Source organism: Hermetia illucens, chromosome 6 (genome assembly GCF_905115235.1).
Source record: "Hermetia illucens chromosome 6, iHerIll2.2.curated.20191125, whole genome shotgun sequence".
NCBI lineage: Eukaryota > Metazoa > Arthropoda > Insecta > Diptera > Stratiomyidae > Hermetia > Hermetia illucens.
Genome location: NC_051854.1, coordinates 89779748 through 89804844, shown reverse-complemented (window position 1 = coordinate 89804844; position 25097 = coordinate 89779748). Strand labels below are relative to the sequence as shown.

Here is a 25097-nt window from a genome sequence, read left to right as displayed (position 1 = left end):
TCAGCTTAGTCAGTCTTACCAATTTTGCCGGGATACCGAATTCTCTCATGACCGTGTACAGTTTTACCTTGGCTACGCTGGCTTTAAAGTCGATGAAGAGATGGTGCAACTGATGTCGATATTCCAACAGTTTTTCCATCGCTTGCTACACACAGAAAATCTGATGAGTTGCTGATTTGCCTGGAGTGAAGCCTTTTTGGTATAGGCCAATGATGTTGCGGGCGTATGGGGCTATCCGGCCTAGTAAGATTTTTTTTTGTTTTTGTGCGCACACGGAGGTGGAAAATCTTAGAAAGACACGTCCGCCGCCCGAACGCCGGAACTACAGCGGGTGCGTGTGGGATTCCCACCCACTAAAAACCACCCCCGGTCTCTCCAGCCCCAGCCCCGCGGGACCACCATTAAGATATTACTTCGCGGGGTAGGTTTGCTCTTAGGCACTCATCCTTCTCCTATTTGCAGCTTTCCTCCTTCTTTGTTCCTTCAGCAACTCCTCCTGCATTTGGATGATTGCGGAGCCAACCGCAAGCCACTTTTCCTCGGACTCCAGCATCTCAGTAACCAAGCTCTCCGGGGTCCCGCTCCTGCCCAGCACCTGGTATAAGCTCCTTCTCTCCATCGCAAATCGTGGGCAGTGAAACATCACATGCTCTGCATCCTCCGGTATGCCATCGCATCTGGGACAGTTCGGAGAATCATCCAACCCAAAGCGGTTCAGATTCTGCCTGTAGCAACCACCGTGTTCCGTGAGGAACTGGGTAATGTGGTAGTTGGTCTCCCCATGTTTTCGCTCAAGCCACACCCTAATGTTGGGAATGAGTCTGTGCGTCCACCTACCTTTCGTAGTTTCGTCCCATTTGCGTTGCCAGAGATCAAGCAACTCTGACCTTGCCGCATTTCTACGCTGTGCATGCCCCTCCATACGTCTTGCATTGCACAGGACACTCATTTCTTTGGCCAGAATGTCAACCGGGATCATGCCTGCCACTACCAATACTGCCTCATCTGATGTGGTTCTAAAAGCACTGCAAACCCTCAAGGCCATCCGCCGGTAAACCGAGTTCACCTGCTTCCGTCTCTGAGAGTTTGTAAGTGGCTCTGCCCACACAGGCGATGAGTAGAGCAGGATGGAGCGCACCACTCTAGTTAGCACTAACCTCCGGCAATGTTTCGGTCCACCAATATTTGGCAACATTTTTGCAAGTGCCGTGGTGGCACCGGCTGCCTTTTGGCATGCATACTCTAGGTGTTCCTTAAAACTCAATTTGGTGTCAATTATTACTCCCAGGTATTTAATAGCCGGCTTGGATACGACCGTAAGTCCACCGACCTCCACTTTCACAATGTTATTTTTTCTGCGGTTCGTTATTAAGACCGCTTCCGTTTTCGCATCCGCCAAGGTCAGCCCGGCCTTTTCAAGCCAAGACTTCACCGCTCTCACTGTTTCCGTTGCGTAAACCTCCACATCTTCTGGGTGTTTTGCTGCAACAAGCACAGCTAGGTCATCAGCAAAGCCGAAAATCGTAGTCCCCTCTGGGACGGGAAGAGCAAGCACCCCATTATACATGATATTCCACAACAGGGGACCAAGTACCGATCTCTGTGGTATCCCGGCCGTGACAATGTACTCTTTGGGACCCTCATCCGTTCCGTACCAGAGAGTCCTCTCTGAGAGGTAGTTTTCCACCAAATTCGCTAAGTATCCGGGGACACCTATGCCAGCCAACGCCCCTCTAATTCTATTCCAGTTGGCCGAGTTGAATGCGTTTTTGACATCCAACGCCACCACGGCAGCTGCCAGAAATCAGTGCACCTTTTTCCAGGTTTACCACCATGCCAATTGCGTTCACCGTAGAGTGGGCGCGTTGGAAACCAAACTGGCGTTCCGACAAACCATTGCTGGCTTCGCCGATGGGCAGGACTCTGTTGTAGATGACTCTCTCCATCATCTTCCCCATTGTATCCAACAGGCAGATAGGACGATACGACGCTGGGTTTCCAGGAGGCTTGCCAGGCTTCGTAAGCAACACCAACTTGGGCCAAGTATGTTTGTGGGCGCATGTATGATAATGCTCTTCAGGTGATTGTGAAGATCATTTGTTGATGGATGATTGGATATTGTGGATGACTTGAGTGTTAACTCTCACCTGATTGTCAGAGAGGATTCTGGATGGTGTTATTATTCGAGCTTGGAGCACCATGCCGACGAGATAGTGATCCGAGTCTATATTATATATATATATATATACAATTCTTCCCGTTTTTAGGCGCAGGAGACCCGCCTTCATCCTTCTCCGCTTGCAACTTTTCGTTAAGAAAGTGCTCCCAGCGGTCACCATGTGGATAGAGTTTGGTAGTAGACCTAGATTTCCTTTGAACGTTCGAAATCAGTAGAAATCTCGCTTATACTGAATTGATGCAACAGTTCTCCTAGGTACTACTTCATGTAATATTATGCTGACTACAAAGCACTGAATAGGCTCAGTTTTGACAAAACAATTACAACCACTTTTCTACTAGAAATCTCCAAGATAAGGTAAATGATAAATGTGGACAGATACTTAGTTGTAAGATACCAACCGCTTGTCACTGGAGCGACGCATTCTGCCCAAATCATTCCGGAGCTACCGTTTAGATAGTTGGCTGATACTGCAAAATGATCTCCAGCAGTGAAAGTCATACTGTTTGTTGTGTTGGAAACATGAACAAATTTGAAATCCTGAAAACATAGAGTGTTTATGTGGTAAGCTAATCTTTACGTGTAAATTAACCGAAGAAATTTTCTTTTTGACTATAAATTTTCAATATGGTTACTGTATATACAAGCTTAAATTCGCTGTTTTTTTTTTTCAAGAAAAAAAAACACGCTTTTTTATAGGAACCACATTTGCACATTTTTGCACATTTTTTCCACCTTTCGGGTAATTTATGGATACCATGCCAATAAAATTGTTGATCTTTCGAGGCAAACCACGCCATCAAGCCATTTTCAGACGTTTGCGTGAAAATCGGAATGCTGCCCAGCGAGCGAGTGGCCCATCGATGAAAACAGATGATAGTCGGATGGGGCCAGGTCTGGTGATACCTCCCAGTTAAGCGTTTCTAAGTAGTTTTGAACTTTTTTCGACTTGTGCGATGAAGCATAATCATGGAGGAAAATCAGCTTTTCATGTCTTTGTTGATATTCCGGCCGTTTTTCATTCAGAGTACGATGCAATTTGATGAGTTGTTGGTGATAACGATAGGCATTGACAGTTTAACGCAGTTTCAACAGTTCATAATAGACAACATGGTGCTGATCCCACCAAACGCACAGCATCGTCTTTGGTGGTCTGGGTCGGCATCAACCCACGGATTTTTCTCGTTTAGGATTCTCAAAATAAATCCATTTTTTGTCGTCAGTCACAATCCGATGCAAAAACATTTTTTTTTTGTGTCTGGCAATCAAGACTTCGCATGTGTTTTGGCGCCGCTCCATCTGCTTATTGTTGAATTATGCGGCATCCATTTTCCGATCTTTTGAACCTTACCCATTGCACATAGACGCACGGAAACGGCTTGTTGAGAGATACCTAATTGCTTGGCGAGCATTTTCTGCGTTTAAGCATCGTCCTCGTCTAAAAGAGCTTTCAATTCGTGGTCCTTAACTTTCCCGGGCCGATTTTCACGCTCCTTGTCGCTCAGATCGAAATCGCTATCTTTGAACCAACGGAAACAGTCTCGGCACGTTGTTTCCGATAGAGCATTGTCACCGTTGGTCTCCACAAGCATTCGATGCAATTCAGCGGCTAATTTCTTCTAATTGAAGCAAAAAAGCAGGGCCCCCGCAAATGTTTCTTTCCGGGAACAAAACTGGGTACGATTATTGAAGAGAAAAAATATGAAACATGAAAACATGAAATTGCTGATGATATGCACTGACAGTTGTTGACAAATGTCGAACTAAAAAAAAATATGCCGCGCTCATAGCAGCTTGATACGCTCACTGACGCCCTTTGTAAGCAAACAGCGGATTTAAGCTTGTATACCTGGTAACTCACAATATTTCGGAAGCCATTTCAATTCTTCTACAGTGCAAAAAAAGATCTCTCTAGTCAAAAAGGAAATTTCTTCGATTGATTTTGAACTAAAAATTAATTTTGTTTAATTTGAGGACCAAATACAATTTTCGAATACTTGCCCTACTGCATGTGTTTGCTTGATTAATCCGTTTATCCCGGATACAACTGAAAACTGTGTAGTTTTGTACAGTCCCTCCTCCTCTGGGTATTTTCCAACTTAGCTGATAAAATTTGCCATGGTAAACGTTTCGAACTTTTCTTGGTGCTGGATAAGCTAGAAATATGACGGAGGTCAGTTCAGTCTACCATAATATCATGGTGATTGCGATTGTATGAAAACCTGTGCAAACCAGAAGTGTGGGTAATACTGGAAAGAATGAAGACAATGCCAAATATTACATTTACCATTTTTCGATATCGTTAAAGAAGCTCCTGGGGAGCTTCCATTGTCATTTGCTGACCAAATAGTAAATTTGTAGTCATCCGTTGGTATGTCGTAGCTGGTTGTAAACGTATCTCTAACCTGCCTTATTTTATTCCTACATTAAAGTCTCCTGTACAATAAATGATTTGGTTGAATTTTTAAGAGGACTTCCTACCTGATATGGTTTTCATCCAGACCCTCTAATGAAATTTTGTATCGAAAATTTTCACCATTGTGCCTATTTTCTGGAAGCATTTCCCAGAATATATGAATCTTTCCTTCCAAATCAACATAAAAACCCCCGGCATCCACTTTTGGCGGATAATCAGGTGGCTTTGGAGGGGTGTCGAAATTAATGTTTGTAGGTTGGCTCCACATTTCCGAGATATTTTCAGTGACCATACTTTTTGCCTTTACTTCAATAGTGTAACTAAAAAAAAAATATTTTTATTTCAATTGGTGTTTTCTGTTGTTGCTCCTACCTCCGGTATGCGTCTAGGTTTGCGACGGTGAAGGTTTGTTGGATTGGAAAAGGATCTATGTCAGTGGTATCTAGCGTAATTGTGCTGCTTGGAAAGGATGTTTCCCACACTTTAATTTCGTACATTAAACCTTGAAAAGAATCAGCCAGTTCAGTGGAAATGCATAAATGTTAATTATATACTGGAAAATACAATGTTGGCAACACCCCAAATCTTAACAAAATATTGGTAACACGTTAATATTGGTGTTGTGGATATGTATGCCGTTAAACAACTTTCATATAATGATGTACATTATAAAAAAAATAACATGCGGTTGCCATGATGCGGATACAGTGCATTAAATACACCCACGTGTCGCTGCTGTTAGTTCCTGGCAATGGACTTCAGCTCCCCACATGGCATACTGAGAAGCTTACACTCTTTCTTCATTGTTCTGCGTTGCATAGTTTTAGAATCATCCCCTCGTCTGTTTCTCTCGGTTGGTGGGGACCATCTCATCGTATAATCCGCAATGGAGTTATCCTTTTTCTCAATGTATGACCTGTCCACCGCCATTTTTACTCTCTGGTCAACATGGATATCTGATCCGTACGCTCACGAAGTCCTTCATTTGCACCACATAGTAGCAGAAAGGGCTACTACCACTTAACTTTTCTGAGTGCAAAGTCACAGTACCACAAGCAAAAGGTTAATAGTCTACAGGCTTCCACCACCTGACTTCGACTATGCCCAGAATGCTTAACTTTAAGATCAGTTTTTATCCAATACGCTAGCAGTTTTACAGGTTGCTAGCTCACAAATACCTATGCCTATCAGTCGCTGTTTCAGAAACTAGTGTATTGAGTGTATCCTTAACAGGTTGAACAGGTTTTGGATTATATTCATCATCATCAACGGCGCAACAACCGTTATCTGTTCTAGGCCTACTTTAATAAGGAACTCCAGATGCGCCGAAGTCCACCAATTCGACATCCTTAAAAGCTGTCTGGCGACCTGACCTACGCCATGGCTCCATCTCAGGCAGGCTCTGCCTCATCTTCTTTTTCTAAAATAGATATTGCCCTTATAGACTTTCCGGGTTGGATTATCCTCATCCATACGGATTAACTGACCCGCCCACCATAACCTATTGAGCCGGATTTTGTCCACACACAACGGTCGTGGTATCGCTCATAGATTTCGTCGTTATGTAGACTACGGAATCGTCCATCCTCATGTAGGGGACCAAAAATTCTTCGGAGGATTGTTCTCTCGAACGTGGCCAAGAGTTCGCAGTTTTTTTGCTAAGAACCCAAGTCTCCGAGGAATACATGAGGACTGGCAAGATCATAGTCTTGTACAATAAGAGCTTTGATCCTATGGTGAGACATTTCGAGCGAAACAGTTTTTGTAAACTGAAATAGGCTATGTTGGCTGCCAACAACCGTGCGCGGATTTCATCATCGTAGCTGTAAAAATATATCTTTGCCGTCGTACCAGTTACATACCTATGGACATGGTAATTAGAAGGCGGAAGTAGCAGTGGATAGGTCAAACTTTGAAGAAGAGCAACATTTTCACTGCTGGTTTTCCTATGCAATAGAATCCACTACCCCGGAATGGTCGGCAAGTGCGTCGCCTTAGAGCTACATGGCTGAATACTTACTGAATGCTTCCGGGGAGAATATCAACAATTTGCTTTAGAAATCAACGTAAAGGTGACTTAAGTGATAATGGCAGTCAATAAAAAAGTCAACACCGGTGACGTAAACTCACCTTTCTCCATATAAAGTCTGTCATGTTTTGTTAATCTTAAAATAACACTGTTTGGTTTTATCGTGCTCAAGCTTACGTTAGGCTTGCCTGGTATCACTGAAATAAAAAACCGGCATATTTAAGAAATTTAGTGGAACGTAGATGAACCTTCATATTTTTTTTAGACGATCAATCAACCTACCATTGTCTAAATGATTTATTGAGAAGTTTTGACTGATTTCACCCAAATGATTCTTTGATAAAACCGTGAATTGGTAGATGTTTTGATTCACTGGGTCGTATGCTGGTTGTGATAATCTGCAAGAATTTGGTGATCCATATGGGACTTGCTGACAATTTTCAGGCTGAAATAACCAAAATGCAATTTTTCGTGGTTGTACAGTTGTTAAAAGTTCAAAAATTGAATTTGTCATGAATAAATTATGATAAAGTCCTAAATTCTGATATAAAATAAATAACTGAAAAAAGTAGGAGGCTTAACTATATGATAAATTTTAAGAAGATCATGTAGACAACATGAAGCTTTGATATAATAGGCTCAATAAGCAACCAATCAGGTTATCCAAAAGGGAGAGAAAGGAAACATTTGGAAACCATTTCTAGCTCCCAAGCAGGACTTCTTTTTTTGGGAGTGTAGGAAGGTGAAATGCACAAAGTGTTGGACTCCTTAGGCTGAAACATCCCGCTGGTGCATCTAGGATTCTTACCCTAAACCGTTTGGCACATTACCTCAGCTCAGGCCTACTCAGTGTAGGAGCACAACCCCCCCCATCGAAAGGTGATGGCGGTAGGAATAACTTCTTCTATCAGCGTTACTGTTGGCTGCTGGCTCGCTTCTAACTCGCCGCATTATCATCCCCAGTGTGGACTTAGAGCGTGTTGAACCATGCATGGCGGAACCCGTGCTGGAACATTTTCTGCGTATCTGACCAGATGCTATTCATCAGGCAGCTTAAGTCGTAGAAGACTATCGTAGGCGTTTCAAAGTTCTAGACCGGGAATAGATCCACCCCCGATGTCACCTCCATTTCACGCTGTCCTTCCGGACCTCGTAGACCAAGACGCGGTCCATTAAGTAGTCTCTCAATAGCCATAAAAGCTAGCCTGGAGAATGGCAACGATTTTCCACGCCTCAAGCATGTGGCACCACCTCGTGAAAATGAAGGCATTTCTTACCTCGTGGGTCACAAGGAGTACCATTCGCCGTCAGTGGCAATTGGGGGTATCAGCCAGTTTTACTTCTTAGACCACTTCCCCAATCAAATCAATTGTGAGTAGTCCACAGACAGGTCGACTTGATGCCGAGAAAGATACCTTCTGGCAACTTCTCGACGAATAGACTTGTTACGTGCTTACTGACGACTCTATTATCATTGCCGGCGAGCTTAATGGTCATATAGGTGAAAAGGAAAAGGCGCCTGTTATGCTATGGAGGAAATGACCATAACCTTGTACTTATGAATACATAGTTCATTAAAGGATTGTCTCATCCTACTACATTTTATAGTGGGAACAGTAAAACTCAAATCGACTATATTCTCATAAGACGCCGACATTTTACCATTGTCACTGATTGCAAAGCCGTTCCCTATGAGACCATCGCACCTCAACATCCTGCCGTTGATTGCCGTCTTGCGAATTAAGCCGACGATAAAACTGTGTAAGGAACGCACTGGCCCGCTGCACATTAAATGGTGGCGATGTCGTGAGAAGAAAGAAGAAGAAATTATCTCGCTTTCGCGATTAACAACGATTAAAAATGCGGAAGAATCGTGGAGCGAATGAAAGACACGATCCACAAAGCGGCCTCTGCAACCCTCAGGGTCACCAAACCCACCAAGTACATCAACCGAGATACTTGACTTTGGAATGACAATGTTGAAATGAAGAAGAAACGCCTCTACCACTAATTTCTTGACGATAAAACACTGGCCAATTGGCAAATTTAACCAACAGGGAAGCAAAGAAAGCGATCGCTATCACCTGAGCGGTCCATTACAAAAATCTTTACGATAAATTGGACAGTCGGGATAACGAAAAAGATCTGTATCGACTTGTCAAAAACTAAAACGAAAGCACACAGGATCGAACACTTCTGTTTCGTTAATGACAAGAACGGTGCTTTGCTCACCAACCGTCGAGCCGCAACGGATAGATGGCGAGAATATTTCGCGCAGATTTCAAATGAAGAATTTGCTCATCCTCCACTTCCACAATCATTGCCGACATTTGGAGCAGTTCCACATGTCAGCACAACTGATGCTCAGAGGTGGCGGCGAGGAAGATGGGGCGGCAACCCTATCGGCCAAACCAAAGCCAAGTGGCCGAGGAGAACCTCCATAGTGGGGGCACCGGGAGACGCTGTAATCGCTTTGGTTTGCCGGCCGTGATTCAGTAGGCGAATGCTCCAAAGGCCTAATCAGGGCGATCAGACCCGAGTCTGCTCGGGGATTCATCTGAAGTGGCAAATTGGTCACGAAACCTTACCAGGGGTATACTGGTACCATGGGAACCGGGAAAGCCCCTGGACTTACATACTTCGGGTGAACTCCTGTTGTATGTGAGGACAGCTCGGTTATTTGCGGTTGGCCCTCTAGTGGGAGTTTCATGGTGGTTGTGGTTATGCTCAAACGAGCAGAGACCTTCGGGCCTCGACGTGGTGTTGCGTATCAACACGGGTGCCGTACCCCATAGTTCTGTAGAGATTTAGGTAATTCTTGCATCCACCAGTATGAATGCTAAGCCATGCACTTGGTATAGACTGGTACCGTTGTTGTTTGTCTCAGCGGGGTTCTGACTGTGGTCACAAAATCAATCCGTGTCTTAAGAGGACCGTAGAATTAAGTCTCGCTTTTGAGCTATGGAAAACGAAGAGCTGGGACCCAACACTGTGGCTCAGTGAATTCTTTAATCGATTTATACAGGAAGGTAGAACACCATCTGACTGCAACAAAGTACTACAATTCCAATATGGAAAACGAAAGTCCAGCAGAATGTTCAAATTACCGTCCGATCCGGTTACTTTCTCATACCATCAAGACTTTTGAATGCATTCCTGTTAAACGTATTCGCGAATTCGTTGAAAAATGAATGTGAATCAAGCCGGATTTGTCAAGAAATGTGGACCTACTGACGCAATACACGCTTCGCGGTTATTCATGGAGAAACATCGTGAGAAGCACCACCCTTTTTACATTGCATTTCTGGATCTAGAGAAAGCGTTTGACCGTGTGCCACACGAACTTATCTGGTATGCTCTACGACAACACTTAGTGCCGAAAGAACTTGTGCGCTGGAAGGAGGCGCCCACTCACCATTTCTCCTTGTTCTGGTTATGGACACCGTCACACGGGACATCCGACTTCCAGCGACATGTACGCTGTTTTATGCAGATGATGCTTTCCTAGGATGTAATACCAAAAAAGATCTGGGGCAACTTGCCCAAAAATGGAATGGACCGTCTCATGCAACACGGTCTCAGATTGAATCTGCATAAAACTAAATTGTGGATTTAAATGCCTCATGATTGCATCCAGATCAGGCATTTGATAGAGCCACATGGCGAAAATGATCACTGCTGAAGGAAAAGAAGGATAGTTTGATATTCTAAAGAGGGTCGCTGGATCATCACCGATACCGTGTATTAAGAAATGTGGTGACCAAAGCCACGGAGAAACAGCGTTTGTATCGCTTGAAGTTAGACGAGTCTCTTGACTGTCCCGTATGCGTAGCTGCACCTAAGAACATGGAGGACAATATCTTCCAATTGGAGCTCATAATTTCCGGGAAGAAATGCTGAGGTCAAACGCTAATTAGAAGGTGGCAAACGCACAGAAACAAAACGAACACCAGAAGCTCAGCGCTTCAGGTATGAAAAATTTTGTGGATTTGTTATGTAAAAATATTTAGGTGCACGCTGAATTCAGTTGCACTATTCACTTTAATGTGATACTTTCTACATACTTGCACGTATGCAGGAAGGTGTACTTCTGTATGGTTTGAACCAGGCTGTGCGAAAGTCCTAGGCCATCAAGGGAAGTCGTGAGGGATTTAGGTATAATACCTATACCTAATTACAACCACCCGTTCGAGACGGAAAATTTCTTTGATTTTCCGGGCCATTGGCTCAGGAAGAGTTAGGATAGGAGAATACAACTTTGAGACCGTTGACAATTTCTCCTATCTAGGGTCGAAAATCACAACCGATAACAACTACGATGATGAAATCCGCGCACGGTTGTTGTCAGCCAACAGAGCATATTTCAGCTTACAAAGACTGTTCCGCTCGAAACGTCTCACCATAGGGTCAAAGCTCTTACTGTACAAGACTATGATCTTGCCAGTCCTCATGTATTCCTCGCAAACTTGGGTTCTTAGTAAGAAAAATTGCGAACTCTTGGCCGGGTTCGAGAGAAGAATCCTCCGAAGAATTTTTGGCCCCCTACATGAGGATGGACGATTCCGTAGCCTACACAATGACGAAATCTATGAGCGATACCATGACCGTCCGGTTGTGGATAAAATCCGGCTCAATAGGTTACGGTGGGCGGGTCATTTAATCCGTATGGATGAGGATGATCCCACCCGGAAAGTCTATAAGGGCAATATCTATGGTAGAAAAAGAAGACGAGGCAGACCCTGCCTGAAATGAAACAATGGCCTAGGTCAGGACGCCAGACAGCTTTTACGGATATCGAATTGGTGGACCTCGGCGCAACACCGGGATGTCTGGAGTTCCTTATTAAGGCAGGCCTAGACCGGATACCAGTTGTTGCGCCGTTGATGATGATGATGATCACGGATCACTTTCTCGAGGGCCAGGTTAAAGAGGACGCATGATAGGGCATCCCCTTGTCGTAGACCGTTGTTGATGTCGAATGGTCTTGAGAGCGATCCTGCTGCTTTTATTTGGCCCCGCACATTGGTCAGGGTCAGCCTAGTTACTCTTATCAATTTCGTCGGGATACCGAATTCTCTTATAGCCGTGTACAGTTTTATCCTGGCTGTGCTATCATAGGCGGCTTTAAAGTCGAGCTGATGAAAAGATGGTGCAACTGATGTCCATATTCTAACAGTTTTTCCATCGCTTGCCGCACAGAGAAAATCTGATATGTTGCTTATTTGCCTGGAGTGAAGCCTCTTTGGTATGGGCCAATGATGTTCTGGGCGTATGGGGCTATCCAGCCTAGCAAGATAGCGGAGATTATCTTATAGATGGTACTCAGCAACGTGATGCCTCTATAATTGCTGCACTGTGTGATATCTCCCTTTTTATGTATGGGGCAGATAATGCCTCGTTGCCAATCGTCAGGCATTGATGCGCTGTCCCATACCTTGAGCACAAGTTTATGAACCACTTGGTGCAACTGGTCGCCGCCATATTTAATTGTCATTCCATCGGCTGCTGGCGACTTATGATTTTTTAGCCTGCAAATTGCACGGACTGTTTCTCCTATACTTTCATTCTGTCGGAAATCAGATTTCCCTCTTTGTCTCGGCAGGATGAACATCGGGGTGTATAAGGCTCCATCCTGCCGATTTGTTGGTAAAACTTCCGCGCCTGGTGCGGTTGCTCCCTGTACTTTTCTAGTTCACAGACTTGTTGGTTCTTCCAGGCTTCCTTTTTCCGTCTGTGAAGTTGGAGTTCGTGATAAGTCTCTTCGCGTGCCGTAGCTAGCTTACATTCTTCGTCAAACCAGCCGTTCCAACTTTTTTGCGGCTAGGGTATCTTTGTGGCCGTATTAACGTTCTTCAGGTGGTTGTGAAGATCATTTGTTGGTGCTTCATCTCCAAGACCTCTGTTGACTGCGGTTATTGCAGCATCCATTTCCCTCTTATAGGTGTCGCGAAGGGCTGTATTGCGGATGACTTCAGTGTTAACTCTCAGCTGATTGTCAGAAGGGATTCTGGGTGGTGTCGTAATTCGAGCTCGGAGCACTATGCCAACGAGATAGTGATCCGAGTCTATATTGGCTCCCCTATATGTTCTGACATTCATCAAGGCTGAGAGGTGGCGGCGTTCAATCAGCACGTGGTCAATTTAGTTGAAAGTGGTCCCGTCTGGAGAGCTCCACGTTTGTTTGTGGACCGCTTTCCGCGCAAACCAGGTACTTTCAATAATCATTTCGTGCGATACTGTTAACTGAATAATCCGCAGTGCTTTATCATTGGTATCCCTATGCAAGCTATGGCACCCGACTTATCGCCTGAATACGGGCTCCGTCCGTATTTCCATCACAAACTTAAAGGAGGTCTTCAGTAAATTAGCAAATTAGTAATCCACTATTATTGACTTTCTTTGAGCAGATATTTGTGTGGAGAGAATATTGAGGCCTAGAGGTCTCATGATTTTCACCCGATTTTTAGAGCAGGCAATTACTGAAAATGGGTCCTTGAAAAAGTGAGCGTTTAGCAATCCCCCACCACCCACTTTAACTAATGTCACAACTCAAATCTGCTTCGAAAGGTACTAATTGAGACCATCCATTTGACACCCCATATTGCTGTATTTGTTGGAAAACAAATTATCGCCTTCCCTTTTGTTTGCATGGGAACCTCCCCCCCTAAAACTAAACTGAGAGCGAAGTCTTTCACTGCATGTATGTTAGCTTACAGTTAAAATTCCCACCGAATTTTATGGGGGGTAGACAATACCATTCCTGATGAGAGTGGGTGTGACACTGGGGTGGGGTTACTAAGAAAAAAAAAATAAGGGAAAGATAGTGATAGGATTACGACTTACCAAAAATCTCGTCGATGTGCAGTACTGTTCAGGTTTTTCATACCAACATATTAGATATTGAAAATCATGGGAGACACATTTAAAGCTTGTCACCTTCATCGGTGGGTACTCTATCGAAACAAAGCAGAAAGTGAGCATAATTGTGAAATTTAGATGAATCCTACTTACCTGCAACTACGCTTTTTATGAATATACCTTTGTAGGTATCAGTGTCCTGCACGTGGAATGAGCACTCAATATCCGCGCTTACTCTAGGAATATTATCCCAAACGTATTCAACTGTATTTTCGTTGATAATCTATGGCGAATTATAATAGAAACAAAATTGATAAAACCGAAGCTGGTGATGAAATACATTTTCGTCCTTACTTGATAATGCAATGGCGATAGCATTGTGCCATTTCTACGAAAAACTAAATTATGAGCAGTTTCCGAATTGTCCTGGTTGAAGTAGCTGCATGACAATTTATAGGTGCTTCCTACGCTAACCATATGCTTGCACGGATATGAATGTGTATCTATTGCTGTTCAAAAAGAAAAATCAGATATAATAAGCAAAATTTTTGTTCAAATTCAAATAACTTACCAATGTGTGTTGAAATAAATATTATTTGAAATGCTAGATGTATTGGCTTGATAAATTTGTATCTCCTGTAACAGATAGATAAAAAAGAAAAACTTAAATTGTATTGATAGATCCAGATAAAATTCCTTATTTAATATGAAAAGTTAGTAACCCAACCACACCTAGGTCCCGCAGTTGTAAATAGTGCGTAAGAACCATTGCTATACACTTAACCTACCCTTCATCCTCTCCTTTGTATTATATTCGCGAATTTTAATTATTGTATTGCCTATGATAGGGCGAAACGTGGATTGGTAGCCACGATGGAGCATAAAACCTGGGAAACATCTGCTGAACCAACACCACCAGCTCTACTATCAAACCCTATCTCCCGCTCCACATGGTGACCGCTGGGAGTTCTTTCTTCATGAAAAACTGAAGGCGGAGAAGGGCGGGTCTTCCGTGCCTAAATACGAGACGAAATGTAGCAACTGATCCTCGAGGTTGGGGATTGGGTAGGACTGACAACCTTACACGGAAAACCGATGTTACGAAGCCACGGAAGGAGCCTCAGTCAGGATGGATTTTACAACGACGACCCCGGCATCAACAACGGATTAACGATTTGCGCATTTTCTCATGGAAAGTAAGTTGCCTGTACAGACCGAATGCTGCTGAGCAGTTAGCCGATACCCTGTCCCAATATAAGGCAGATGTAACAGCGTTGCAAGAGATGCGATGGACAGGGACCGGTTTCCTGGAGAAGAACCACTACACCATATATTATAGCGGTTATCCAGTAAACCATGTGCTCGGAGTAGGTTTCTTAGTCAGCCAAAAAATGTAACCTGCTGTTATCGGCTTTGAAAACATGAGCGAACGGCTATGCACTCTGCGCCCGCGAAGCAAATTTAGAAATATAAGCCTCATCAACGTTCACGCCCCTACAGAGGAGACTGCAGGGTCGGAGAAGGATGCGTTTTACGAGGAACCTGTTGATAGGCTGTGACGCCATTGCAAGGCATACGCTTTGGGGCAGCTCGGAAGTTGACGAGAGAGCTGAGTCATTCTTTGATTTTATTATTACTTCAAACCTATCGGTATGTAACAGGGCAGTACACTAACTTTCCATTTCCCCTGCTCGTAGAACTGTGATGGTTGGGTGAAGGTCCTTGATATCACCCTAATAACCGTCAATGGGACTCTTAGGGTGGCGAACTGAAGAGTATCTGACCAGAGATCCTTCTCAGATCACAGTTGGATAGTTTTCAGTCTAGATCTCACTGCAGAAGTGTCCAACCCTTCCACAGACCCCATGTGGGTCGACTCGAAAAAGTTTTGTCAAATAATTAAAGACAAAGTGTCCACTGCGCAAATTGGTACGATTGGCACTACAAACGAACTGCTAAATAGCGTAAGAAGACACTGTCACCGTGGTGGACTGAATAACTCTCCAGCCTCTGGAAGCTTACCAGGGAGACCGTCAACATCTGCTACAAGCATAAATACTGGCAGCCAAGATAGTCTCTTGGCGAATTGTTAGAACATCGAAAGCACCAGCGAATCCGCGAAACTGAGTAAGAGTCCTTTCTTAAAAAGTCGGATGGCTCCTGGACAGAATTTTATGGTGAAACCTCGGAGCTGCTAGTTCAGACGCATTTTCCCGCCAGCTAGGAGGACTGTGAGTCAGAGCCTAGCTTAGAGGGTTTGCGGGCACTCAAAACTAAATTGAAGATTGAACATAGAACTGAGGGTTAAGAAGGCCTATATAGCCTTCTATGCCTGCAAGAGAACCTTTCCAAAAAAATTCGGTCTCCGGCCGAGAATGTTTCTCTGGATGATAACCGCTGTGGTGCTTCCAATCCTAACATACTGCTCTATTGTATGGTGGTAGGCTTTAAACAAAAAGTACAATAGAACGAAGCTTACTAGGATTCAAAGAACCGCATGTGTAGATATTACTGGGGCTCTGCAGTCCTGCCCGGCAGATGCTCCAAATGTGCTCCTGCATCTCCTCTCCATAGACCCCCACATTAAATACGTTATAGTGCGCAGTACCGTTGGACTACTTGAGTGCGGATGCTGAACAGCGAAGCCCTACGGCCACAGTAATTTCCTAGATGGATGGATGGACCTTGGGAAATAAGGGCGGGCTATGCCACACACAAGCTGAACTTCATGAGAAACTTTGCGGTGGACTTTCCAACCAGGGCAGAGTGGAAGACCGATGGCGTATTGCAAGGTGATGACACAGTATTCTTGGCCGGCGAGTGAAAGATGGACTGTGAAGTCGATGCGGGGGTTTTCTCGAATACACACAGTGTATCCGAGCCGTATAGTCTCCCAGGATTCGCCAGTGTATTCCAAGCGGAAGTATTGGCGATTCTGGAAGTCTGTCGATGGCTAGGGCATGATCTGAGCTCCAAGCGTAACATAGCCATTCTCACTGACAGCCAAGCGGCCAGTAAGGCGTTGTACTCAGTAACGACATCCTCTAAGCTGGTGGTGCAGTCCAGAAACGCACTCAACAGTCTGGGTAGCACATTCAAGGTAGCTCTCCTCTGGGTTTCCGATCATAGAAATATATAGGGAAATGAGTGGGCTGACGGATTGGCCGGGAACAGTCGGTGTCTCGCTGGCAACTGCCAAGGGCGGAATCTACGCGTGACACTGGCCCATGTTGGCCCATGCCGCCAGGCTGGGAATACCATACAATTCGTATTGCCGAAGCTGCGATTACCCAGCTCTAGCTAGAGTCAGACTACGGACCCTGGGTAAACCATTCTTTGGGGACCTCAGGGAGATATCTAGCTGCAGAGTGGGAGAGTTGCTTTCTTTCGTGAATGCTCCGGTCTGGTTTTGAAGATCTGAGCCAGCTGGACTCTGTCTGCTTGCCTTTATAGCAGCAGTCACGATCTTCGGAGTTTGTGGCATCGAAATGCCGCACAATAGCACAAATTGAGCTCCTCGGAGCGGCCACTGATACCTACTTACCGTCCCTGTATAGTACCTATCTGATCAAATGAATTTAATAAGGGTTTTAACTACAATTTAAAAATATATTGGAAATCTTCCTTAAGCTCATCCTAGAAGCACAAACAACGATATAAGCAAGAATATAGAGCATATTGACCATATCCCTTTCGTGTCAAGGTTGTATTTACCTAAACCGTTATACAGGAATAGAGAAGTGCAATTGAATACAGTCATATGGGGTATCAAACGAAAGGTAAGATTATTACCCTGATTTAACTCAGGCACTCGTTCACAGCTGAGTTGACTGGCATCCGACGTCAAATCACGATACCAATTCCACTGCCACCAGTGAGATTTAAACCGCGACCTTCCCTATGACAGCCTTGCGCTCTAACCATTCAGCTATCCAGAGCTAAGCTCATGGTGAAAGTAAAAAGTTATACAGTAATATAAATCACGACATATATAATTATACTAGAAAGTTTGGTAGAACTTGCTCTATTTTTACTAAGTTCTAAAAAAATTAGTAGGTTAAAGTGGCCTTTTATCCGTAAATTTACTGCATCCTTACATCATACGTAGATGAACATTCTTATTTACTTAATATATACACTATGAGCTTTGCACAAATGACTTAGTTCACTTCAGTATACAAAACCTTTTCTGTGGGCTCTAGAAGCACCAAACAATACCGGTTTCAAAGAACTCGGAACGGGATCTTCTTCGCTTTTGTTAAAAATGTGAAAAAGGTAAGTTCCTTTTATTAGGTGTTCAATGCGGTCTACAATAGAAGAATCAAATACCAGTGGAGGTTCTGATAGCATTTTTAGCAATTTTGAGGGCCTGTGTTTAGATGTCTTAGTGGTTAGAACACTAGGCAGTTGTAAAGGAAGGCCGCGATTAAAGTATCACTAGTGACAGAGAGGTTAGTGTCATGACTAGATGTCGGATACCAGTTGACTGATCTGTAAATGCTCCCCCTTTGTCGTGGTGGGGGAGCTTGTGGTAGCTTACTACTACACTAAGGGTGTCCAAAAACACATGAAGATGGAAACAATGGATTGTAACTCGTCAAGTGGTAAGAAGTCGCAGAATTCGAATCCACCCACGACTTTGAAAAATCAGGTACCAAGGCACGGATTTTGGAGCTCTCACCTAATTCTTGTTCCCCTACGGAGAAATCTGAGGACAGGCTCTCCACTTCAGGGGAAAACCTACACCCGGTGCATACGGCGTGGTCATCCAAAAAGTACAACTCCTTTAATGAGAGGAACTGGAAATCTGATTATGGCCGGCTTGTCGGTCACACAGTTGCACTTCCAAATACGAGAGAGGAAGGCTCGACAGAAGGAAACTTTCGCCGCAAATGAGAAGGGATACAGGCTTGGCTATCAGAACCTTCTCCACCGGCTGTACCTGGAAAAACAGAAGAAAGTGAAGCTGGTAATATGGACGCAACTGGTCTTACACCGGTATGTGAAAACAAATCCCTGGACCCCGGCCTCGTAGCCGACGACAACGGAAGGCACTGCGAAAGAAAGCGAAGTTTCTTGGGGAATGAGGACATGGACGTTGCTCCACCACCAAGTGTGGCGATATCCAAAGAAATCGGACGCAAGAAAGCGGAACTTTCGGCGGAAAGTGTGGACAAGCTGGTAACTCCGGTGAGATCCACCCAGAATTCAGCAGACTTTTCAGTTAGCAGCGGTTTTCATATTAGACTGCATTGTGGCTACACACATAAGAGTTAGTCAAATCAGCCTGCAGCATGCCAAAGCTTCTTCCTATCTATTGGCGGCAAGGCTGGCAAAGTTATACGATTGCCCTTATAAATTTCCGGTTCAAGAGCCATGGGTTCGTTTTAACAGAATTTGTGGTATTGGATCAGTTCAGGGGATTGGGATCTTCTTCGATAAAAGATCCTCGAGACCGAGGGCGGGCGTTCTGATGGTAAATTGTTAAAGTAACCATACTGAGGCAATTCTGTTCCCAGGACCTTGTTGCGGTGAACTTACAATACCAAGTTAATAGTAAGAGGAGAAACGTTATAGTTACTTCTGCCTACTTACCCTATGATTCTTTGTGTCCTGCGCAAACGTAAGAACTAAGGGATGTGGTAGTCTATGCAGAATCAAGTGGCCTTGAATTCTTATTAGGTTTTGATGTGAACGCTCAGCATATTTGTTGGGATAATAGCAAATGCAATCCTAGAGGAGAGAAGATGTTTGATTTTATCACTTCAGTGGGTCTGATGACGTGGGGCCAAGAAGAAGTGAAGTAATTGACCTAACAATCTACACTTCAAAGTTGTTAGAAATGATTTAAAACTGGCGAGTTCGAGATGAAGTCTCACTTTCAGATCACCGTTACCTAGAATTTAGTCTGATTATTGTAGGCGAAGAGCCTGTAATACAAAGATGGAATCCAAGGAAAACGGATTGGACAAAGTTCAATTAACTTCTTGGCGACAAAGTTGAGCACCCTAGGCGACTAAGGTCTCCTTTGGTGGATGTCTTGCTCTGGGCTACGTGTCTTCCTTTTAGAAGATGGTGAAGGTGGTGAGAAGGATGACTCTTCAAATCCAAAGAACTTCAGGCAAATCAGCTTAATATCATTTTCGTTGAAATGTCTGGAGAGACTGGTTGAACGTCACATTCGTGGGAATGCGCATCCACTAAATGAAAAACAACATGCTTAATTCTTTCTTTCTTTCATTCTTTTACTTTCTTTGGTTTCAAAAATCGAGGATACAACTTTGAAAGGTGAGTACGCGATGGGTGGGTTCGTGGACATTGAAGGGACTTTTGACTGTGCGCCCTTTCAAAATCTCTGTGATGCCGCCAGAGAACATGGTGTTGACGAAACTCAAGTAAAGTGGATGTACGCTATGCTAACGCAGAGATTGCGGTGTCCTGAAGTGGGTGCTGTTACCTAACAATGGAAGCGACGAAAAACTGCCGACATCCAGCGCAGCCCTAAATGCATATTTGCAGCCCTTGGGCTTGTTTATTCAGAGCATAGCAATGAAAGCAGCTCATAAACTAATTCGATTAGATCTATGGGGAAACAATGGACATGGGGGGGTACAGAACATTGCAAGTGTCATTGGGAGAATTGAATCCAGTTTTCGCAATGCCTTCCGATTTTCAGATCGCCATACATCTGTTTGGTAGAAGATATGATGTCATCTTGAAACGATGAGAAAACTGAGACGAACCAGAAGAATGCGTGTCAGGATATACTGACGTCTTCTACACCGATGACTCAAAGACAGAAAATGATTCTGGAGCAGGAGTCTACCTCTCGAATAAAAACGAGAAGTGGACTTTTCCTTTGGGACAATACACAACGGTAATTTAAGCTGAAGTGTATGCGATCCTAAGGGCAGCAACGTTGATAATTGACGAGCGGTTGAAGAGCAGGCGCATCGCAATCTGTAGTAATAGTCAAACTGCATTGAGGGCGTTGGGTAGCACTTTGATTACTTCACAAATAGTTCCGGAATGTAGAAACCGATCGAACTCGGTTTATAGATTCAATATGGTGGAATTACTCTGGGTACCTGGTCATTGTTGTGTAGAGGGAAATGAAATCTCGCATGCTTTAGCAAAAGGGGCTTCAACTTTCGCCATGCCCGGACCAGAGCTAGCAATTCCAGCCAGGTGTCAGTAAAAACTGAGCTTTCCATAATGACAGGTGGTGGAGCCTTAATGCTGCTAGACACACTAAACTTTTCCTGTCAGAAACATACTGCCAAGTTTATTCTGTCGAAAAGCAGGAAGACTTGCAAAAGTCTTGTGGGCATTCTGACAAGCCATAATTCACTTGCTTGGCATATGTTTAGGATAGGAATTATCCAAGATGATACGTGTCCATCCTGTAATGAGGAAGCGGAATCCACGGAACATTTTTTATGTGAATGCCCCGCCTATGGACGCATCAGACATTAGATTTTTGGGGCTGATGTGCTCCAACTGCAGCGGGTAGTATCACATCCACTAACGGAAATCTTGAGATACAAAAACGAATCCGCGATATTTCGTTAGACGCACGAATCCAATGCTGATCGTACAGCCTCTTACTGTATCATTACGGTCTTGAATGAAATGCTCTAACACGCTTCAAGGCCTAGATGCAATGATTACCATTCAGACGCAAGAGACCATAATCCACGTATACTTATAAGCATGATGAAATGAGAAGTTAACATTCCCGCTACCTAATTGGAAGACTTATCTCACTGCACGAATGACACAGATATTAAATAATCCACGGGGTGGCACGGATGAGCTCTCCATGGCGTCAAAGTAGCTTTCATCTCCAGTGGAACTCAGTCTGTTGAACATGTCACAAAAGATCCATATAAACATGGCTGATTATGGAAGATCCGGCTCAATAGGTTGCGGTGGGCGGGTCACTTAATCCGTATGAATGAGGATGATCCTGCCCGGAAAGTCTATCTATGGAAAAGAAGACGAGGCCGACTCTGCCTGAGATGGAGTGATGGCGTAGGTCAGGACGCCAGGCAGCTTTTAGGGATATCGAATTGGTGGACCTCGACGCAAAACCGGGATGTCTGTAGTTCCTTATTAAGGCAGGTCTGGACCGGATACCAGTTGTTGCACGGTTGATGATGATGATTATGGAAATATACAGTCAGATCGACAGAATATAAGAAGCTGATGGACTCAAACTACCACTGCAAGTGGAGATGATCGTGATAAACTTTGATACTGTAATAACAGCTATGATGAAAAACACTCTGTTCATCTAAAAAATCAGGTAATCAAAAGTTGACGTTGAGCACAAGCACTAAGCTGAACACATCCATGACTCGACTGGGATTCGAACTCGGGACGACAGACCGAAAGGCTGAAGTTCAATCAATTCGGTCATCGCATCCTTTGCTTTACTCACTTGTTATTCATTGTTTTCACACATATGTCTGATGTCTTCTCTTGTTATCTACTTCCAACACATATAATCTTGATACCAACACGTTATCACAAGGTCACAAACATGAACGAAATTCAATTTGCAACACGCCGAATTTACAAGCGTCATTTGTATTCGATAAATGTGTACACAAAAAGAAAGTTTAATCAATTATTGTGCGCGGAAATTCCGAAGAGAACTGAAAGCGATCGAAATATATTTCTATTTTATTGACTTCAAAAATGTTATCTATGGGGTATCGATATCATACAGTGGGTGACATTTATACAAAGCCACTCAAGAAAACTGCAGAATGCTTTCGAGCAGACAATATTGAAAGGGGACGTCTACAAGTGGTATAAACATTTCAAAGATGGGTGCGAACTTATTGAAGACGAATCGCGTTTGTTGAGCTGCCGAAATTTCAGATCGACATCCATTTTCGTCAACGAATTTGTCATAACTTCGTCATGATATCACATAACTTCCCCACGTTATTTATATAGTATGCTTGTCCTAAATCGTGATAGAGGAGGATTTGAGGGAACGTACTTTGTGCTATTCTCAGTTAAATAAGAATAAAATGCTGAGTTCAGGGAAAGATATAAATAAAGTATAGTTTGAGGTAATCTACTATGCTAAATCCTACCTGATTTCGCTTGGTGACAGGCCCCGCCCTTATCAAGAAAATACATTCTAATAATAATAATAATTGTTGGCGTGATAACCCAATTGGATCTGGACTTTGAGGTGTGTTAGAGCACATCATACAAAACCGTAACGTTGAGAGCAATGTGATCAGCATTGTGCTCAACCGAGATTACTACTCCGATTTGACTCAGGTACTCATTCACAGCTGTATTTACTGGTATCTGACGTCAGGTCACGACACAAATGTGAAACACGTCCTTCCGTACGACAAACTAGTGCTCTATCCGGAAGATTTCTTAAGCCTCAGAGAAATGCTATGGCGTTCACCTAATTCGACGCAGCAGGACCGCCTCCGGTCTTATCAGGAAATGACGAGGAGTTTTTAACGCATGGGTAGCGTCAGGAAGTAAGTAAATTAGTCCGATCAAAAGTTTATGTGCCTCTTGACTTATTTCCTAAGAGAGTTGAACTAATTTAGTACAAGTTGCCGTTTTTCAAAAGCAACCACTTCCATTTAGTCCTCCTTGTGTTTGTGAATGGTCCTGCGTTCCATAGCAAGGAGGCCAGAGGGATCATTCCCTCGATCACTATCACAGCTGGTTTCAAGACAACGTGGTATTTAGATGTATCCGCAAAGCTCTTCATTTCTGTACCTGCGCTACACTGGAGAGGAGGAAGGGAACTGTCAGTTCCAGAAATCCCCTACCATCTGGCTCCTCGAATGGTCGAGCTCTATCTTCTTAGAAACGAGAAGGGCCGGAACGTAATCGGCAACACGGTTCCACCTGTCAGCACTCCTCAGCATCTCTTCGACACGCACGTCTGGCGAGACATCCCCTGTGTTTAAATAGAGCTGTTGACGAGCCCCATCCCACCTTCCACAAGAGAAAAAAGTGTGGTGGGCGTCGTCTACAACTCTATTGAAAAACACACAATCCGGAGATCGCAGACTGAAAACTTCCATGCCCACTTAAAAATTGGGTAAGGAAATAGTCAGTCTCACCTTGCTTCCGGTTCAGCTACGCACCTAAGTTGTCGATGAGCCGCGCAATCCATCTGCCTCTAGTTTGATTTTGGCACGAGAGGTGCCACTCGTCTAGAGTGCGTTGCCGTTCTTCACGAGCAACAACCTCCCTTGGCTCATTTCCCTTTCGCTTGTATATGGCTTGATGCTCCTTAGGAAGAAGAGCAACGGGGATCACTCCCGCGATCACTATTACGCGAGACAGTACGGTACGCAGACGCCACCCACAAAGCTCCCTGTCTCTGTACTTGCGCGAGACATTTACGATATACCTCCTTGTTAAGAGCGTCAGCCCATACCTGTGCACCGTAGAACAGGACAGACTGCGTTGAACTCACCAGGAGATATGGCCTGCTAGAGGTAGGACCCCCAATATTTGCCATTGGCCTACTTAAAGCCGAAACTCTAGCTGCAGCCTTGTACGCTGTTGCTTTGATTTGCTCAAAAAAGCTCATCTTTGAGTCAAGAGTCAACCTGAGGTACTTTACCACTGGTTTTGACTCGATTATCGACTCGCCGAGTGTTATGGGACGCAGGGTCGGGATTCTCTTTTTAGTCAGGATGACTACTTCGGTTTTGCCCAGTGCAAGGTTGAAACCATGAGTTTGCTTTGCGTCTGTTCGCGACATCATCTGCATAGGCGACTGCGCGACTCTCCTGGCATGTCGAGTTTAAGTAGACTATCATAGGTAGCGTTCCAGAGGTCCGGCCCTAGGATGGATCCCGGTGCTACCATCGACGTGACCTCCATCCTCCTTTGACCCTCTAGTGTTTCATAGAGCAGGGAGCGGTTCCTCAAATAGTCCCTTAATATCCGTAAGAGATAGTTCGGTTCGTGAAATGACTGTGAATGACTATGAAACTGTGAATGACTATAAAACCAAACTGCCGGGGAGATAAATCTCCGGCAGCGCGTATCGCTTCAGTGAGTCTACTTCTGATGAGTTTTTCGAGCACGTTCCCAGCAGTGTCAAGCATACATATTGGGCAACATGAAAACAGTAACTCGGAGTCGCCTTTCTTTTTATGGATAAGCGTAAGCCTCGCCACCTTCCAACGAGCAGAGAAAGTGCTCTCTTTCAGGCAAGCGTTGAATGCGCCGAGAAGTAAGTCTGGCTGGTGTTGGAGCACCAGTTTGTATACCTCTGCTGGAAGAACATCGGGTCCTGGCGTCTTCTTCCTTTTCATAGGAAGGCCTGCCTGTTCCAACTCTTTTACAGAGAAAAATGGACAGTCCTCTGCGCTCTCCGCGCCGACGTCAACATCCCATACGGGATGCGCAGGGAATAGTGTCCTTACAATGCAGTCCATCTCCTCGGCCTTAAGTGAACAGGGTTTCCGCAGAGCCCCGATTTTTCGGGTTACCAGTTTCTAACCGAGTCCCCACGGGTCCCCATTTACCTCGTCAACCAGATCTTGCCAGCAGCGAGTTTTGCTCTTATTTATTACACTGCGGAGCCTCCTTTTAGCAGATTTGTA

At 44.3% G+C, this 25097-nt stretch overlaps 1 protein-coding gene across 3 annotated transcripts in view; it reads right to left on the bottom strand.

Moving 5' to 3' along the window:
• Positions 1–22128, bottom strand: part of LOC119659869 (cytokine receptor-like) — a 42485-nt gene extending 20357 nt beyond the window's left edge. For 2 of the 3 annotated variants that reach the window (XM_038068183.1, XM_038068184.1), the window contains exons 1-12: positions 21926–22128; positions 14054–14118; positions 13837–13991; positions 13636–13765; positions 13468–13577; positions 6907–7069; positions 6726–6821; positions 4968–5097; positions 4661–4915; positions 4467–4600; positions 4181–4335; positions 2581–2719 (exon numbers count right to left, since the gene is read on the bottom strand). In XM_038068183.1, coding sequence (XP_037924111.1) covers positions 2581–2719; positions 4181–4335; positions 4467–4600; positions 4661–4915; positions 4968–5097; positions 6726–6821; positions 6907–7069; positions 13468–13577; positions 13636–13765; positions 13837–13991; positions 14054–14118; positions 21926–21936 — 1543 coding nt within the window. In that variant the 5' untranslated portion in view covers positions 21937–22128. Of the gene's footprint in view, positions 1–2580; positions 2720–4180; positions 4336–4466; positions 4601–4660; positions 4916–4967; positions 5098–6725; positions 6822–6906; positions 7070–13467; positions 13578–13635; positions 13766–13836; positions 13992–14053; positions 14119–21925 lie in introns of those variants that run through there. The other variant, XM_038068185.1, reaches the window with a different exon arrangement.
• Positions 22129–25097: the final 2969 nt, after the last annotated feature.